Below are 20866 nucleotides of genomic sequence, written 5' to 3'. Positions count from 1 at the left end.
GATTGTCAAAGAGCCTTTGAGAAAATTAGGCACTATTTACAAGAGCCTCATATCTTGATTCCACATATTATAGGAAAACCACTCATAATGTACTTAACAAGACATGAGGAGTCGATGGGGTGTGTATTGGGACAACACCATGAAACGGGCAGAAAAGTGCATGCCATTTATTACTTGAGTAAAAAGTTCACTGATTGTGAATCCAGGTACTCAATGCTTGAAAATACTTGTTGTGCATTGGCTTGGGCCACCAAACGCCTGAGGAAATATATGTTAACTCATCCTACTTGGTTGATATCCAAAATAGATCCAATCAAGTACATCTTTGAAAAGCCTTACCTAACTGGGAGGATAGCTCGTTGGCGATGTTTTTATCTGGCTATGATATCTAGTGTGTCACCTAAAAAGCTATAAAAGGCAGTGTGTTGTTAGAATACCTTGCACACTAACCAATGTAAGACTATCAACCCATGAGGTTCAAATTCCCTGATGAAGATATCATGAACTTGAACAACGAAAAGGTCATAGGTGACGATGAAAGTCCTGAACCAGGAGCTCGATGGAAGCTCATGTTCAATGGCGCATTAAATTCCCTGGGGCACGGGATCAGAGTTATTCTAATCTTGTCAAGGGATGATTATACTCCCTTTACGACAGGTTTATGCTTTGATTACACGAACAATTTGGCTGAATACGAACCGTGCATCATGGGAATTGAAGTTACTATTGACCTTAAAATCAAAATCGTGGATGTATATGGAGATTCAACATTAGTTATTTACCAAGGGAAAGGAGATTGGGGAACTTGTCATCCTAAGTTGACCCCGTATCGTGCTCATGTCGTGGAATTGATGAAGTACGTTGAAGAAATTACCTTTCATCATATTCTGAGAGAGGAAAACCAGGTCACTGAGGATATGGCTACATTAGCGTCAATGTACCAAGTAAGATTCCACAATGAAGCTTTGATCATTATAATAGATCGTAAAGATGAACCAACATATTATCAACCAGTTGAAGAGGAAGCCGATGGAAAATCATGGTTCCATAACATCAAATGCTATCTTCAAAAGCAAAAGTACCTTGCAAATGCTTCAGCCATGGATAAGAAAACTTTGAGAAAGTTAGTATCCAAAAAGATTATGAGCTTAAAGTGTAAATTTGACACTTATGACACGTTTTGGCATAGCAAAAATAATCAGTTTTATGTTATTATAAGAGCTTAAAGTATTTGTTTGATCAGGAGGAATTGAATACGAGGCATAAGAAGTGGTTGGAATTTTTAAAAGATTATGATTTCAAATTGAGCTATCATCCAAGTAAAACTAACGTAGTAGCAGATGCCTTGAGTATGAAGTCATCAGATATATATGCCTTAATGTTCAAGGATATGGATTTGATTGAACACTTTAGAGATCTAATTTTGGTGTGTGAACTAACACCGAAAAGTGTGAAATTGGATATATTGAAGGTGATTAACAATATGCTAGGAGAAATTGAAAATGACCAGAAGATCAATTTACACTTGTTGGATCAATTAGCACTAATAAATCATGGAAAAGAAGTGGATTTTAAAGTAAGTGATGGTGAGATTGTGATATTTTGGGATAGAATTTGTGTGCTAGATATATCAAAATTTAAGAAGTTGATTTTGGAAGAAGGTCATACGAGTAATTTGAATATTCATCGGGGAGCTACAAAGATATATCAAGACCTTAAGAGGATATTTTGGTGGCCATGTATGGAGAAGGATGTTGCTAATTTTGTGTATTCCTTCCTAATTTGTTAGAAATTGAAGATAGAACATCAAAAGTCACCTGGGTTGATGCAACCTTTGAGTATTCCTGAGTGGAAGTGGGATAATATCTCGATGGATTTTGTGGCGAGTTTGCTCAGGACCACTAAAGGGTATGATTCTATCTGAGTTATAGTGGATAAATTAAACTAACTCACTTTATACCGATCAATGTCACGTATCCATTGATGAAGTTAGCTGAGATTTATATTAGCGAAATAAATTGTATGAGATTCCATTTAGTATAGTTTCAAATACAGATCTCACATTCACATCAAGATTTTGGGAAAGTCTACATAAAGTTATGGGAACCAAGATAAGATTGAGTTATTCATATCATCTATAGACAGCCAGATCGAAAGGACTATCCAATCCTTTAAAGATCTTTTAGGAGCGTGTGTTTTAGAGCAATGAGACAGTCGAGATAGTTATTTACCAGCAATTTAACCAAACTAAATTCATTTTTTATAAATTAAAAGATTAATTTTGTCATTCTATAACATAAATATACATTATTTAAGATTAAAATATAGTTAAAATCATAATTTTTTTAAAAAAAATATATATCAAAAATAGTTTTTATAAAAAAATATTTCAAATTGTTTTATATTTAAATATTTTTTTAAGTTTTAATATTAAAAAATTTAAAATAAAAAGATAAAATATATAAAATAACATTTTAAAAATAATTACTTAAACTATTTTTTATTTAAAGTTTTTATAAAAAAAATTTAAATAAATTATTTTAAAACAAAAATATGTGGTGTAAAAATCACTTTTGAAGAAAAAAGCCGACTAAATTGGTCCTATATCAGCATATTTGCTTCATAAATTGTTTTGCATGTGCTTCTTTGAGATACTTTAAGTTTGTCCATTTTTTAAATGTTATGATGCTAGTTTGTCTATTCTTTAAATGTTAGCATTGTTCGCAATGTATTTTATAAATTACCTTCCAAAGTAATGAAATTAGAGACAAATCTAAATTAAAAAGGAATGGATGAAAAATGGTTATGGTGTCAAAGTTGTACTAGTTATTAGAAGTATCTCATTTAAAAGATTAAATAATGTAATTGATATAAATACTAATATAATTTTTTAAATTTTTTTTTACTTATTTTATTATGTAATTTACTTAATAATTTCTATTAAAATTATTATTATTAACTTTTACATAAATTTTTACTATAAATTTTTACATGCTGTATTTTTAAGATATTATATTTAAATAAAAAATATCATTTGTATTTTTTTTTAATTTGTATTAAAAAAAACATACAGATGTTATGTTAGTAGTATAAGTCAAATGATTTATTTCGTCTTTTATATTTTGTCTTAATTATAATTAAGTTATTTTTTTATTCAAACTGATTCTTGAAGCCATCAATTTAATCTTTGATGTTTCTGTCGTAATAACGTTTTTTATATGTTTTAAAACTCAATATTAAAAATGAATAAACTTAAAAGAGAATTAAATAATCTTCAACTTAATCTAAATTATACCAATTATCATCTAGATCCTTCAAGACAACCTTGCTGCTCGTGAGTACACATGCTTTCTTTTCTTTTTCATTTTTCGAAAGTATTATTCCTAGTTTTAAACTTTTCGTCTCTATCTAAAAATGGGTGCTAAAACCAATGAAGTTTCCAGCTGTATTCTCTCCCATCAATCATCCTTATATACTTCCTTCGGATTTAAATATGAATACAAATTAAAATTAAAATGTTTTGTAGTCCAAATTTAATTAAGTTCTGATTACTTAAGAAACAAGCCTTGTCTATAGTTCAGATTCCTTACCAGTTTTTTAGTTGTGTCAAAAATGTCAACTAATGAGGTATGGACCACCATATCAAAGAAGGTAAGGAAATTACTGGTCTAATTTCATTCATCATTCGGCATGTAATGAGAAGATATTTTTGACATAAGACAAAAAGTAGTATTATAATGAATGTATTTATTTTGTATTTATAAAAAAAGTTAAAGATATTTTGATCCAAGATTTGATTTTTTCGATAATGTTTTTAATTATTTTAACGTTGTAATATAATATTTGTTTAAATAGTTTATTGATTTATGTAATTTAATGTATTTTTTATTTCTTATTTTTGTCTCAATATTTTATTTTTTGAAAATAATTTTAAATGTTAGAGTTTTTTTAATTTTAGTTTCTATAGTTAAATCCGTAAAAAAATTATAAATATTTTTAAGTCTCATCAATGAAAGTAGAAAGAAAAGATGGAGGCAAAAACCCAACTCATCAATAAACAATTAATAAAAATAAAAATAGTTAAATCAAGTATATCTTTTGTGAAGCCATCTTTTATACAAGTTAGAATAAAGTTCCATCAAATCTCATTTTAAATGTAGAAACTTGCATTTGTTATACGGTCAATATAATTATTGCATTCACGGTAAATGTAAGATACATTGAATCAGAAAGTTCTAATGGTGTGAAGACAATATTTACATTTGGGTAGAAGTTTCATGGACAATGGCAATATTAGTGTTGGTTGGTGTGAAAATAATAGCATCACTTTCAAGTTAAAGTCGATTTCATTCCCTCTTAAAAGCATGCTCTATAGCTATAATGATATTAGTAAGTTTAAATCGAAAAGAGGTCGCAATATCAAGTTTGTTGGAAAGCACATGAGTAAGTGTTCAACGAATCAAGAAAAACTCATCCATAAATTGGATGTCCAGAATTTCCTCAAGAAGCCTCATCTGTGTTACATTTAACCCAATGAGGTGATGACTATTTCTAATTGATTAGATTAATTCAGGGTGCTAGGGGCTTAAAATTTGATATCAAAGTGTTTCAGGATTGTGAATTCATGCATCGATGAGTATATATGCCATTTGAGAGAGGTAATTGCGATGTGAATCAAATTATTTATATCTATAAGTTTCCTACCAAAGCTTTCAGGAGCAGCATTGAATCTGAGTTCATTTATTGTATGCCAAGTTTTTCAAATGATTAACACAATGATTACAATAATAAGGTTCTTAATTCTTAAGGTGAGGACACCTCCCTCGATAAGAAACGTTGTATAGGCACTACTGCATAAAACATCTTTAACCTTGGTTGGATATAAAGTGTTACCTCAGCCTTGCATGCCAGTTAACGAAAGACATCATTAAAAGTGTGTCACTTTACCTCTTGGTTATAACTCTACTGACAAGAAAGATGTAATGGTGATCTCCAACAATAAATTTTTAAATGGCAAAACATATTTTCCCTCGATTTTGTCATTTAACCGGTGAATAAAACACAATTCAGTTTATTAATATCTAATGTGGATTGCTTATTTTATCAAACCCTAACTGAACATATAACTTTTTAAATTGATTTACAAAATAATTATATGAACAATTATGTTATATTTGAAGAACAACTTACACTAATAAATGATTTTCGAGCATCCTATAACTCATTATTCATCTATCGTTCTTTAATGGTTTGAATCTTGTTCAATGTTTCAAATTCTTCATTCAACATTTTTTATCTACTAATTCATTCTTCAAAGCATAAAATTTGATGCTTTTCAAAATGAACAAGCATATAAGAAAGTTGAGTGAAGACTAGAAGTATTGAGAGATATTTTAACCATTAAAGAATGTGAGATGAATGATGAGTTATAAAATGATTAAAACATTAATTAGTGTAAGATGTTTTTCAAATACAACATAATTTTTCATATTTTTGTTTTCAAAATCAATTTAATATGTTATATGTTCAAAGAGGGGTTAGTTAATCAAACAATCTATATTAGATATAATAAACTCAAATGTATTTTCTGTCACTCTAATGCCCTCTTGATATGTTTGGCGGAAAAAGATGAGAGTTGCACAAAGAATCACAAAAACATAATCTCAATCTTAAACTTAATAACAATTAAACGATAACTTATAGCTTTCAAAACCTTGCTAAGTAGAAAAACTAAACATCTTAATCTCAATCTCAAACTTAATAGCAACAACTAAACAACAATATATGGCTTCAAAAACTTTGCTAAGTAGAACAACTAAACAACAACAACAAAAAAATCAACAACACAAAAACAACAATAAATAACAACAACAACAACAACAACATTAATATTCAATCTCAATCTAAACAACAACAATAACTAAAAAAATAATCTCTCAACAAAACTACATCAACATCAACAATAAACATATAACGTACTTATCTAAAAAAACAACAACATATAACATTCAATCTCATTTTAAACAACATCAACAAGATTACACCTTCTAGGGTTTAGGGTGTCAACAATAACAATAACAATAACAACTACGACACCAACAACAACAGTAATGTAACATAAGTAGTGATGTTGACATATCAAATATGTGAAGAAGAAGTGAAATAAATGATTTAGGTCTTTCATTCTTGCAAGTTTCGAATGAGAGACCTAAACACATATCATCTTCATATTTTCTTTTTTTACAAGTTGGAGGATGATATGTGTTTAGGGCTCTTCGTTAGGGTATTATGTGTGTTGAGATGTTTTAGGCAAGTAAAACTGAAAGCTACAAACTAATATATATATATATATATATATATATATATATATATATATATATATATATATAAAAGTAAGGTATTTCATCTTGGTTGAAAAATATGACTTATTTTTTTATTAAAAATAAAACATGTAGGAAGGCGCCATATTTAATAAAATAAAATAAAAACTAGAGTTGCTGAGATTCGAACCATTTACCCTAAAATCCTTTATCCCTCGATTACCTAATACAAATGACATAATATGTTGTATTTTTTAGATTGAAAAAAAACATGATGTGTCAAGGAATTATACCTTAGTTTTTTGTTAGGTGAGGTGAAATTGTTGTCATAAAATGTATTATTTGTAGTAATGAGGTTTACAAAGGTAGTCCGATCAAGGTGCATGCACAACATGAATTTCAATCATGTCCAAAATTGCATTATGTGGTTGCAATTCAAGAAGAGACGTTGAGGAGTTTCCAAGTATTGAGTGCATATGGAACATCTAGAAACCAATTTAATTTATTTCCTTATAAGAATGTCATCTATGGTAAATGGGTATTGTTTACAAGTGAACACCATAGATATATAAGAGATCGATAAGTTTTCTAGAGACAATAATTTTGGATTGTGAAAAGTGAAGATGCTAGAAATTTTAACTTAAGAAAGTGTATTGAAGCATTGAAGGTTAAGGCATTGACGCATGCACGTCTAACACAAGCAGAGAATATCGAGATGGTGGATGAGGCTAATCGATTCATCATCTTGTGCCTCAGGGATAAAACTCTAAGGGAAGTCATCGGGGAGAAGACCACATTTTCGATATGTGCAAAACTTGAATCATGGTATATGAAAAAGTATTTCCCTCACATGTTATGTATGAAACAACAACTCTACTCATTCTAAATGGTAGATAACAAATCCATAGTGGATAAGTTAATACAATTTCTCAAGATTATTGATGATCTTGAGAATAATGAAGTGAACATTGAAGATGAGGACAAAACTCTACTCTTGTTGAGCTCATTATACATATCCCTTTAGAACTTTAAGGATTCCTTTATTTACAATAAAATGTATTTCCTTTGGTGTTTAAATATTATTTTTGGAGCTATGATGACCAATCCATCTACAAAAATGTGGCTACCTCCATTTGACTCCATCTATCATACCATTATGAATTAGGACATGTCACCTCTATGTTTTCAAAAGAAGGTGAGAGATAAGAGAAATGAGCGTCATAACCAAATGGCGGGCATATTACTCCGCCTCCCCTTAGTAAACCTTCTACATCACCCCTTGTGAATCCTTGACAAACATACCAATACACGGTTCCTCAAGCATAAGAGCTTTGGAAAGGGCGAAGTGAATTAACTTATTTTCTTTGCTTGGAGCTCTTCGGGTGGAACTGTAAGTTAAGTCCCTCGGGAAAGACTTTAAGTTGAGTCCCTCAGGGGATAATTTAAGTTGAGTCCCTCACCCATGACTTTAATTTGAGTCTGTCATGAGATACTTTGAGTTAAGTTCCTCAGACGATAGTTTAAGTTGAGTCCCTCAGGAACAACTTTAATTTGAGTCCCTATAGAGAGAATTTAAGTTGAGTTCCTAAGACGATACCATACTTTCTTCAAGATTTAGACTCTTCATGTCCTATTGAATATGGTAGTTGGATTTTACCATTTCCCGATTCCCTTGAAAGTAGGGTTTGAGCTTTTTCCAGTTGTCATGGCTAATAGGGAAAGTATTTCAATCTTCTGATATTGGGCCTCAACACCCTTAAACATCGTGCTGATAAAATTTATAGGTCGCTCACACTACAATAAAAAGCATATTTAACCTCAGTCACGAATGGGATTTAACCTTTGTCATAGAGGCTAAGTAACAAAGGGCGTCATGAAAGTTTTCCACATTACCCCTCGATTTTCATATAACCCAGGGGTAAAATGTGTTTCACATGAATTTGATTCTCAACTTCTGCATTTTTATAATTTTCAGAACTGGACGGCGCGCCTCACATTTCCTCTTGGTTATTTAAGAAACTAAGGTAATAGAGAACAATTATTACCTCAATTTATAAAAATAATCGAGGGGAGAACATTGTTATTTTATTTTTTTATTTTTCTCAATTTTGGTTTGAACCTATATTATAGAATCATATTTTGGCAATTTCTGAAACATAAACATTATATCTTTTGCTCCATTCTCAAACAGACACATTGTACCAAAAATATCCATTGTTTACACCATTTGCAAAGCCAAAATGGAACGTGTACACCTTATAATTTTATAACAAATTAAAACTAAAACAAATGATTAACCAACAATAACAATAACCAAAATACAAAGTCTTGTAGGTCGTCAAAAAGTTCTCTTTTGTGATTTGTCACCGGTCATTAAGCACCTATAATTTGAACCAAATTCTAAACCAATTAAGATCATCAATAACAATAACATTAAATCTTTAGTAAAAAGAATATAAAAAGATAAATGAGTAAATATATATTACTAAGTGATATAAAACATTTAATTACTAGTTTTCCCATATCCCATCTTGGTGATCATGACGAATAGCATGTACATCATTATCATAATCATTTTCTTCAGATGAGAGACGTACATGTGTTGCAAAAGAGGGGGTATCAAAATTTAAATCTTGATTGTCATCACTATCAGGAATATGTTTTCCTTGTAGAACAATTGACTATTTTGTGTTAGAAGGATCAGTGACATCAAAAACTTATTTTTCTTGGGATGCCATGATGAATGGTTCGTTCCACCAGTGTTATTGTCAATCCACTTGCACTTAAATAAAGGAACTTTAAAAGTAACATAATCAATCTCAATAATCTCTTCATTAACCCCAAAGTACGCTCTAGATTCCATGCTAGTATAAGAGTCTTATCTTTCGAACTAGAGAAGCACATGGATTCAGCTTCAACCATAACCTCACTATTTTGCATGGTGCTACAATCATCCTTTGATTTTTTATAGAATGAATACTTAGTAATGTCGTATGCACTCTAAGTTATTACATTAAACTTAGGCATACGTGACATCCATTTAATTGCATCTGATGCACTACTCTCCTTAGAAACCCTTTCATTAAACAAAGTTATGAAAAAAAATTGATGCTCTGTCAACAACATTTTTTCACTCATCCGGGGGAACTTTTTCTTGATAAGACTTTTGTGAATGGTCAAGTAAGGTTGAATTCACTAACATTATTCAATATATACAAATATGCTTGAAGAACTACATCTTGGTCAAATGTCTTGACATTTAAACCTTGAATACATCTACCATTATATCTTCCATCGTAATGAGACTCGGGAATGCTTATAGAGTTCAATTTTGACAAATAGTTTGTACAAAATGCAATAGCTTCTTCTGTAATACACCGTTCGACAATTTAAGCTTTCACATGGTGATGATTCTTTGTATACCCTTTAAAGATCTTCATGTATCACTCTACCGGATACATCCACCGTAAATAAACTAGACCACACATTCTAATCTACCTTACTAGATGAACAACTAAGTGAACCACAATGTCAAAAAATTATGGAGGGAAAACATATCTAATTGACACAAGGTAATTGTCGTCTCATGATCCAACTCATCTAAATTTCCAGGTTCAATAACTTTAGTACATATCACATTGAAGAATGAACACAATCTGGTTATAGTTACCCTTATATTTTTGGTAGAATGTCATGGATAACCACTGTAGAAGTTGTCGCATCAAGACATGACTATCATGAGATTTTAAGCCAACTAATTTGAGATCATTCATTGACCCAAGTTTCTTCATATTTGATGAGTACCCTTAGGGAACTTGGATATCCTACAAACAATCACAAAAACTTTTTTTCTTTTTTAGACTAAGTGTGACATGCTAGGGGAAAATATGTTCTATTTCCTATACCTTTTGGGGCTAACTCTTGTCGTATACCCATAACCACCACATCTTCAAGGTATTTCTTAGTATCTTTTGTATTTCCTTTAATGTTTAAAAGTGTTTCAATCAAACTATCTTCTACATTTTTCTCCATGTGCATCACGTCAAAACAATGTCTTACATCGAGGATAGACCAATATGGAAGATCAAAGAACACCAACCTCTTTTTCCAAATATTTTTATCCATTGTCCCTTTTCATTTTTTTCAAAGACAACATTAATGTGTTGTTGTCTTTTATAAACTTCCTTCCCGGTTAAGGGCTTTGGAGTGATACAAAACTCCTGTTTTCCATTAAAAGCCTTATGCAATCTACGGTATGGATGATTAGGGCTTAGAAATTTTCAATTCCAAAGGAAAATAGTCTTTTTTCCATTTTTTTAATTGGTGGAAGCATGTATCATCTTCACATATTGGACACGCTTTATGTCCCTTGCGTTATATCCAGACAAATTACTGTATGCAGGAAAATCATTGATTGTGCAAAACAACATGGCATGCAACTTAAATTTATCACATATATACGCATCATCAACATCAACACATTCCTCCTACAAAATTCTTAAATCTTCAATGATGTTGTTAAATAAGAATCTATGTTGTTCCTTGGTTATTTTGGACCCAAAATCATCATTGGTAACATCATATATTTGCGCTTCATGCACAACAAATGAGATATGTTATAAATTTTGAGAAGAACATACCATGTAGTATGGTTAGTACTCAAATTACCAAAATGGTTAATTTCGTCGGTGGTAAGTCCAAGCATAAGGTTCCTTGGCTTAAGGGGAAAATCTGGAAACAACTAATCAATTTTCTTCCATTGCAATGAATCAGCTACATGGTAAAATTTTCCATCACATAATCTTTAATCTGTAAGCCATCTAGTATTCTTTGCAACATTTACATTAGCGAACAATCTCTTGAAGCTTTAAATTATCGGTAGGTACCACATCACCTTGATAGAAAAACCCTTTCGAGTTACACCATCATCATCTTCAACATCATTGTCCTTCTTCTTGTAGCGTGACTCTCTACACCTCGGGCACTCCTTCAAGTTTTTATACTCTTTTCTATATAATATGCCATAATTATGACATGCATGTATTTTGACATAGTCCAAATCCATTGAACACAATATCTTTTTGGCCTCATAACTACAATTTAACAACGCGTTACCTTCTAGAAGCATTTCTTGCAACAAATCAAGTAATTCAGTGAAATTTGTATCCTTCCACTCACTTTTTGCCTTAAGATTAAATAGTATTAACACAATAGACAATCTTGTAAATTTTTTGCATCCCATATATAACGATTATTCGAGGTCTCTTTACAAAGTATCTTCCACATGAGCTTTCTTAAAAGTACCTATTTCAATATCACAAATCATATCTTCTAGAGTATCATTCATAAATTCACCATCTTCAATTCTATGTGACATATGTCTTTTTTTACCACTTCACCATGCCATACCCATTTCATGTAATTTTGAATAGTTACATCACAACCTAAATGATTGAATATAACATCCCTTGGATGTTTTTGCGTATTTCGGAAAATTTTACAAGGACACCAAAATATCTTATTATCGTTAGGAAGGTTTTTTTTCCTGTGAATTCAAAAAATTGAATCACTCCATTCTCATACTCTTTATTTAATCTATTGGCTCTCATCCAACTATGATCCATAATCACATACAACTTCTAAAGGTAAAATAAAAATGAACATTCTAAAATAAAACAACAATAATAATAAACAACAACTACTACAAATACCTGAAAAACAACACTACATTATACCCTAAGTCTTAAAAACCATGACAATAACAATAATAGCAACAACAACGACAACAATAACAATAACAACTACAACAATAACAACAACAACCACAAATACATTATCAACAACAACATGAAGATATTTTTACATACCGGAAACGTGATGAGAGAGTCAAAGAAAAGTGTTGTTTGAGGTTCGAGCTTCCTTCGTCATTGGAGAAGATGATGTTTCAGTCTGTTAGGTGGAGAACATGGTGTTTTAGTTCATTAGGTGGAGAAGAATGGTGTTTCGTTTACTAGGGTGTAAAAAGGGAATGAAACTTAACATTTTATTGTGTGAGTAAAATAATTATTAGAGTTAACATCTCAGTTTTCATAAAAACCAAAAGACCATAACAGAGGTAAAAACTGTGTTCAATTTAATTAAATAAAATATTAATCAACATTTAATATCGGTTTTCTAAAAACCGAGGGATAAAATGATTTAAAAATTAAAGGCAAATTTTTGGTTCTAAATAGAGCATAAATTTGCAGGAGCTGGGAATCAAAGCTTTAACTCTGAGCTACATATGTTGTCGGTTTTCTATAAATTTAAGGGATAAGATTTCGGATTTAAAAAAATGATGCATTTAAGGTCATTTGACGTCGAATTTTCATTGGCTGAGATGAAATCTTTGTCATAAAATGTATTATTTATAGCAGTGTCAGCTTTATCTATCTCTCATGAGCTATCGAATATGGTAGTTTATTTTTAACATTACCCGATGCCCTTGAAAGTAGGGTATGAGTTTTCTTGTTGTTGTCATGGGTGCCAAGGAAAGTCTTTCAATCTTCTGATATCGATCCTCAACGCTCTTAAACACCTTGCTCACAAAATTTACTGGTCACTAAGCTTTATCTGTCTCTAGGAAGAACATCAAACTCATCGTCTGGTTAGTAAAAAACACATAGAGGTAGAGGGCTAACCTGCTATTGGGTGTGTCAAAATGGGTGGAGAAGTTAGGAAGGATTTTAAGTTTGAGAATTCTTCCTCGCACTCCTTCTTCTTATCAAACTTCTCATTTTATTCAAAGTGGTGAATAAATTTAAAAACTTGTCACCTACACACGAAAGGAAAAAAGATAGAGCAACTAAATGCCCTGCTAGTTGCTAAGCCTCTTTGACATTGGAAGGGATCCTCATGTCGATGATGGTATGACACTTATTTGGCTTCACCTCTATACCTCTTTTAGTTAACATAAAACCTAGAAACTTATTCACTTGTATGTCGAATGTGCATTTAGTGGGATTCAGGCACATGTTGTAGTTCATGACTGATTCCATAATGTTTTCTATGTGTCGAATGTGGCTATACTACTATAAAAACACATGTAACCTCATGTGTGAATTTGATTTAACCTCGGTTACAGAGGCAAGGTAATGAAGGATTTCATGAAAAGTTGTCACTTTATCCCCTGATTTTAGAATAACCGAAGAGATAGTTAAAATTATCATTTGTTCGATACCCAACAATAGATTTTTTATATTTTCAAAACTAGCGCCATATACCTCTCTGTTTATAAACATAACCGATGGGCAATATACATTCTTTCTTTTCTTAAAAATATACTCATTAAATTATTTACATAGAACATTAATAAATTAATCTGTTTACAAACTAAATTGTTTACACAAAATATTATATTGTTTACACAAAATATTAAAATAAAATTGTTGAATCTGATTCACCGACATTGCTGTCGGCGAAGAACAAATGTTGAATATCTTGGGGAAGAGAAAATGTTGGGGATACTCTTTCTTTGATCTTAAGGAAGATCAAATGTATGATATAAAACAAAAAAGTTAGATAAATAAAATAAATATTCAATTATATGATTATTTAAGAACACAAACCTTTAACCCAAATAATTTTGTGCGCTTGCAATCCATTTTAGAGAAATTGTCCTAAATAAAATAAACGCTTTTTTAAGTTTCAAAGTTTTTTTGTCAAATATTTCATTATCAATTTTTAATATTTAGAATGCTTTTATAATGAGGGTTTTAAGTTTTATGCGGATCACTTATGACAGTGTCTTGAACGTTGATACTTATTAAATGGACGATAAATATTTGCTTAAGGATGATGAAGAAACAGAATAAACACACTTACATATTAACTCTGTCATTACTCAAAACTGAGGTAAAATGTGTTTTTTAAACTAAAAAATACAATAAAATATGTTCCATCCCATGCGCCACATACCTCTCGATTTCTGTAAAAAACCAAAGGGAAAAAGCTTTTTTTAAAATTACATTGTTTATACAAAATATCAAACTAAATTGTTTAAACAAATCCATATTTTGACGATGAATTTTTGGAGAACAACAAATCTTTTCAAATTTCTGATAAGTTATCTGTTCCTACCAAGAGAATTTCTTCTGCACTTGCAATGCATCCCAGAGAGATTTCATTATCTTGAGCAAATATTTTCATGGAAAATGCTTTCACATGAAATAGAAAAAGATACATGTGCTTGCAATTTATAACATGTTTAGGAATAAATTTTTCAATGTTGTCAACCGAGGAAAGTAGTAAATTAAAGAATGTTTTCTTTGATTGACAACATATGAAGGTTATTAAAAAAATACAACAACAACATCAACATCATTATATTGAGATGGATTGCAAGAGTAGAAAAAAAATATTTTGTTCAAGATAGAAGAACATTAAAGATTTTTTCTGACTTGAAATCCATCCCAAAATATGATGCGTACAAGTTTGGAGTGATGTACCTTCAAGTGACTATACTCTTTTTGGGGGAGTATGATTGTCGGTGAAGACAATGAAAGTTTATGTACTATTTTCAATCAAAGTGAAGATTGTGTAAGTTTAAAGAGTGCCTTAGAGAGGGGGGGGGGGGGGGGGGGGGGGGTGAATGAGGCACTTAGAGTATTTTCCGGATTTTTGACGGTTTATGACTTTTACTTTCTTGTGACGCTAATGTGATGTAAAGCGGTAAAGTGCGGAAAGTAAAGAACACCATGATGTATAATGGTTCCCCTCACAGATTGAGAGTACTTCACTCCCCTTTCAACACGAAAGAGAATTTCACTATAATGTTAGATTCCTAGATAAGACACCTTAAGGTCTTTATATCTAATTCTAACACACCAAGAACAATCCTCTTGGATTTACAATGTTTAAAGTCCAATCGAGACTCAATTTCTCACAAATGGACCTCTTGTATCCACACACCGGATAACAAGGATAACACCTTACAAACTTATTCTTAACAATCCTAAAAATAAGTTGTAATCAAGAAATATAACTCTGAATTTTTGGTAGAATATGAAATAGTTGGAATATTGAAGTATATCAATTTATCAATTGATCTTCTCCTTTATAACACTCAATTCTCACAATAATTATACAAGTATTCTTTGTATGAAATGAAACTATGATGCTGAAAATGAAAGTTAATGCAAGGTTTCACTCTTAAGAAAATTTGGAAGAACGCTTAAAAAGTTTGAGAGAATGTGTGTAAATGATTTGAAATTTTGCAAGGTGGTGAGGTTGAAATCTGGAAAAATTATGTTTATATATTGTCTAAACACCTCCTCAGATGAATGCAATAATCCAAAAGATGCCATGGTTCATGGTAAAGAAAACAGAAAAGTTTTCATGAAAAGATGCATTGATTTGTGCCTCTGGATCAATAGTAATCGGTTACCTTAATATGGGTAATCGGATACTTGCATTCAGCGTTAAAAAAGATTTGAAATTTTCTCAGAGTAATCGGTTACCCCAAAGAGGATAGTCGATTACTTGGTTCTAACATTCAAAAAATATTTGAAATTAACATAGAGTAATCGGTTATCATAAAGTGGATAATCGGTTACTCTGTCACAAATTTGAAAAATAGTTAAAAGAGTGAAGTGTTATGAGTTGTTTGATGCATAAAAATACTTTCAATGTTTATAGCATGAATGAAACATGATTTGAACACTTGTATAACTATCTAGAGTTCAAGTGTTACCTTATCCATTTGAAAGACGATTCTTCATACGTTGCATCAAGACTTGACCATAGGTTGGAAACTTCATTCACGAGCTTGAATCTTGATCAATCCTTTTTGTTAATCAGTCTTTAGCTTTGTAGCGAAGTTTGTCGTCATCAAAACATCTGAGAAGTCATGTCTTCACAATCTCCCTCTTTTTGATGATGACAACCCAAAAGAATGAAAGTTTGATTCAATCATGTTTCTCTAGCAAATGCTCCCCCTTAAACGATGCTCCCCCTTAATTTATGAGTTAAGGAGTCTTTTGAAATCTGCATATTTGTTAGAGAGAAACAAACAACAAGGAAATAACATAGTAACAATTTCTTCTCCCCCTTTGTCATTAACAAAAAGGGTGAAAAAGAAAAAATACGTATCAATCATGCAAACAATATATACTAAGCACCATATAACACACAAGATAATGCAAACATAACATAAATCAACAGTTTTAACATAGTCTGAAAATAAAACTAGAATTGTACTAAATTAAAAAACATAAGCTAGTGAAAAACAAAAAATGACCAAACTTAATCACTTTCTGACATGTCGTCTCCATCATCCTCTTCACCTTCTTCATCACTTTCCTCAGCACCTTCTTCACTAGGGACAGGTTGACAGTTCAAGGAAAGGAAGAGTTTCCGAAGAGATTTTATTCCACGTTGAGTGACCTTGTGATTTTGGTGCATGGTTGTCTCAATTGAACATATCTTGTTATACAGCATATCATTTGTAATTTCACCTTCTGGAATTGTTGGAGGAGCGGAAGAAGCGGCCGAATCTTTGTACCAAAACATTCCATTTGGTCCGATACTAATCCCGGTGTTCTTCGTTGCGGTAATCTCGTTGATTTCACAATTTCTAACAGTCATTGGAGTCTTTGGTTCCCTTTGAAGAGGAACACCATGAAATTCCAGAATCCTTAATACAATTCTACCATATGGAAGTCCGCCACTTAGAGATAGTTGATGCTTCATGTGTTGATAGATGACATAAGCCCAGTTAGTCTTGATATTCAGTTTCAAGGCTATAATAAGCTGCAATTCAAGTTCACTAACTTGGGCATGGTTAGAATGTTTTGGAACCAACACATAGGCAAGAACATAGTGTAGCATCCTATCGCTCACAGATAACATCTTAGCAAACTTCACTACCCTTGAGGATTCTGATCTTTGCCGGCTCATGAGGCTAGCCTGAGCTCCTCTAGAAATTGAAACATAGTACTCCAAACTGTTATAGTTGCTCCATGCATCATTGTTGGGTTCAGTACCTTGACGAAATGCTTCTCCTTCAGAAGGGATTTCCAGACATGTTCCCAATTGATTAAGATTCATATAGATTTCAACATTTTTGACCTTAGCAATAAATACCAAATCTCCAAAATCATCGGTTCCAAACTTTATAGTGGTATAGAAATCTCTTATCATATCAGGGTAATAATCTCCAATATCAGAAACTAGTTTATCTACCCCTGAGTTTCTCAGCAAAGTTTCAAAGTTAAAGCTATGAGACGGAAAAGCTTGGAAGTTAACATACTTTACCGGCATTAGAGTTCGAGTCCGGACAGCGTAGCTCAACCGTCTGGATTTCACAGTGCCAACATGTTGTTCTTCTGCATGTTGAGAAGTCTCTTCATCCAATTTCTTCTTCCCCTTGTCTTGTCTAGGAGGTGCCATGGAAGTTGTGAGATTTAGGGTTTTGGAAAGTTTTTTTTGGATTCTAGCTGGAGAGAGAATATGGTGAGTTGATGGAGAGTTATAGTGAGAGTGATAATGAGAGTGGGGTTTTAATATAGCTTTGAATGGAATTAATGGAGGAGGAGGAAGATGAAGAGTTTTGGAAGAGTGAGATGAATGTGAAGGTTGTAGAGAGAGTACCAATGTTTGAAGTGATTAACTTTACGTAAAAGGGCAAGAAATACGCACTTAACACAAACAATGCAATAACTCACGTGTATTTAAAAATTAAAAAAATTCTGGACAGAACAGTGGTAATCGATTACTCTAAAGAGGGTAATCGATTACACAAATTAAAAATACGTGAGGAAAATAAAAATGTGCAGGGTAATCGATTACCCAAAAAGGAGTAATCGATTACACATAATGAAAATTTGTAAAGAGGGCAAAAATATGAAGGGTAACCAATTATCCAAAAAGAAGTAATCGGTTACACAGAGTGAAAATTGGAATTTCATAAAAATAAAAAATAAAAAATAAAAAAAAAACTTGTGTACCTCGACCTCATTATAAGGTTATATATCACCTTCATCCAAAATGCAAAGTTCTCTTTGAATCTTATAAAATGGTTCTTTTGCGAGTGGTTTTGTGAAGATGTCCGCCAGTTGATTATGAGTATCGACAAAGGTAACTTCGACATCGCCTTTAAGCACATGATCACGAAGGAAATGGTGTCGAATGTCTATGTGTTTGGTTCTTGAGTGCATAACCGGATTCTTTGTGATGTTGATCGCACTTGTGTTGTCGCGTCGGAGTGGTATGCATCCAAGATCGATTCCATAGTCACTTAATTGTTGCTTTAGCCAAAGATTCTGTGCACAACAACTACCTGCTGCTATGTATTCTGCTTCATCCGTACTAAGAGCAACACACACTTGTTTCTTACAGGACCATGAGACTAATGCATTACCAAGGATGTGACACGTTCCACTAGTACTTTTTCTATCTGTTTTACAACCTGCATAATCCGCATCAGAATGACCAATTAACTTACAAACACTACCTTTAGGATACCATAAGCCAACGTTGGTTGTTCCCTTGAGATACTTCATGATTCTTTTGACCACCGTGAGATGTGACTCCTTTGGATTTGCTTGGAAACGAGCACATAAACACACACTAAACATTATGTCAGGACGGCTTGCCGTCAAATATAATAAAGAACCAATCATACCTCAATACTTCGTGATATCAATTGACACACCCGATTCGTCTTGATCAACATAGGTTCCGAAGCCCATTGGTGTTGACATTGCTTTACAACCATCCATTTCAAATCTCTTTAACAGCTCTTTGCAATACTTTGATTGGTTGATAAAGATTCCTTCTTTTAGTTGCTTGATTTGCAATCCAAGGAAGTAGTTCATCTTTCCCATCATAGATATTTCAAATTCACCTTGCATTATCAACGCAAATTCTTCACATAGTTCTTTGTTGGTTGAACCGAAGATTATGTCGTCTATGTAGACTTGAACAATTAAGGTGTTCCCTTTTATCTTCTTGATAAATAAAGTCTTGTCTACTTTGCCTTTTTCAAAACCTTTTTCACATAGAAAATTACTTAGACGATCATACCACGCCCTTGGTGCTTGTTTTAATCCATAGAGCGCTTTCTTCAATTTGTATACATGTGAAGGATGCTTGAAGTCTTCAAATCCCGGGGGTTGTTTGACATAGACTTCTTCGTTGATGTAGCCGTTTAAGAAGGCGTTTTTGACGTCCATTTGAAATGGCTGAAAATTCATTGAACATGTGTAAGCAAGTAATAAACAAATAGCTTCTAACCTTGCAACCAGAGCGAAAGTTTCTTCAAATTCGATTCCTTCTTCTTGATTATACCCTTGAGCGACCAATCTTGCTTTGTTTCGAATAATTATTCCATTCTCATCAAGTTTGTTCTTAAACACCCATCTTGTTCCAATGATGTGCTTACCACTTGGCCTAGAAACAAGTTCCCAAACTTGATTTATTTTGAATTGGTTTAATTCTTCTTGCATAGCAACAATCCATTGATCATCTTCTAGAGCTTCATCAATTTTAGAGGGTTCTATTTGTGAAACGAACGCCATGTTTAAGCATGCATCCTTGAGATTCAATCTTGTAGCAACACCTTGACTAATGTCACCAATTAATTTGTCAATAAGATGATCTTTATGAGTCCTCCATTCCTTAGGTAGATCATTTTCATTTGACTCTTGTTGAATCGGTGCTTCTTGATTCTTGTTTGAAGTATCTTCTTTAGGAATTTCTACAAAATCATCATCATCATCACAAACCATAATTTCCTCTTTTGAGGGGTTAGATTCGTCAAACTTAACATGCATGGATTCTTTTATATTTAAAGTTCTTTTATTATATATTCTATATGCCTTACTTGTAAGAGAATAACCAAGAAAAATACCTTCATCCAATTTTTCGTCGAACTTACCAAGGTTGTCTTTGTCATTGTTAAGGACAAAACACTTGCATCCAAAGATGTGAAAGAAAGCAATGTTGGGTTTCCTTCCTTTGAAGAGTTCATATGGAGTCTTCTTTAGGATGGGTCTTATGTTAACTCTATTAGTTACAAAACATGCCGTGCTAACCGCATCCGCCCAAAAATACTTAGGAAGATTTGAGTCGCTAAGCATTTTTCTTGCAAGTTCCACCAATGACCTATTCTTTCTTTCAACTACTCCATTTTGTTGTGGAGTCCTTGGAGCCGAGAAGTTGTGAAATATTCCTTGATCTTCACAAAAGTCTTTAAAAGAGGTATTCTGGAATTCTCCACCATGATCGCTTCTTATGGAGGCAATTGTTAATGATTTCTCATTTTGAATTTGCTTTGCATACTTCTTGAACGCTTTGAATCCATCACTTTTCTGCACTAAAAAGAATGTCCAAGTATATCTAGAATAATCATCAAAAATAACTAAAGCATATAAGTTACCTCCAAAGCTTTTTGTTCTTGATGGACCAAATAAGTCCATATGTAACAATTGTAATGGCCTAGAAGTGGATACCACATTCTAGGATGTAAAAGTTGATTTGGTTTGCTTCCTCTTTTGACACGCGTCGCA

The 20866-nt window shown here is 32.2% G+C and overlaps 1 protein-coding gene across 1 annotated transcript; it reads left to right on the top strand.

Moving 5' to 3' along the window:
• The first annotated feature begins 470 nt into the window (after positions 1 to 470).
• On the top strand, positions 471 to 1226 carry LOC127095332 (uncharacterized). The gene has a single exon (XM_051034038.1). The coding sequence runs from the start codon at positions 471 to 473 to the stop codon at positions 1224 to 1226; it is 756 nt and encodes a 251-aa protein (XP_050889995.1).
• The last annotated feature ends 19640 nt before the right edge of the window (positions 1227 to 20866 follow it).

The sequence above is a fragment of the Lathyrus oleraceus genome, chromosome 6 (genome assembly GCF_024323335.1).
Source record: "Lathyrus oleraceus cultivar Zhongwan6 chromosome 6, CAAS_Psat_ZW6_1.0, whole genome shotgun sequence".
NCBI lineage: Eukaryota > Viridiplantae > Streptophyta > Magnoliopsida > Fabales > Fabaceae > Lathyrus > Lathyrus oleraceus.
The sequence above is the reverse complement of the archived record's forward strand: the minus strand, read 5'-3'. Positions and strand labels throughout refer to the sequence as shown.

Coding starts and splice junctions, on each gene's coding strand:
- LOC127095332 (XM_051034038.1), top strand. CDS start 471: ATGAGGTTCAAATTCCCTGATGAAGATATCATGAACTTGAACAACGAA.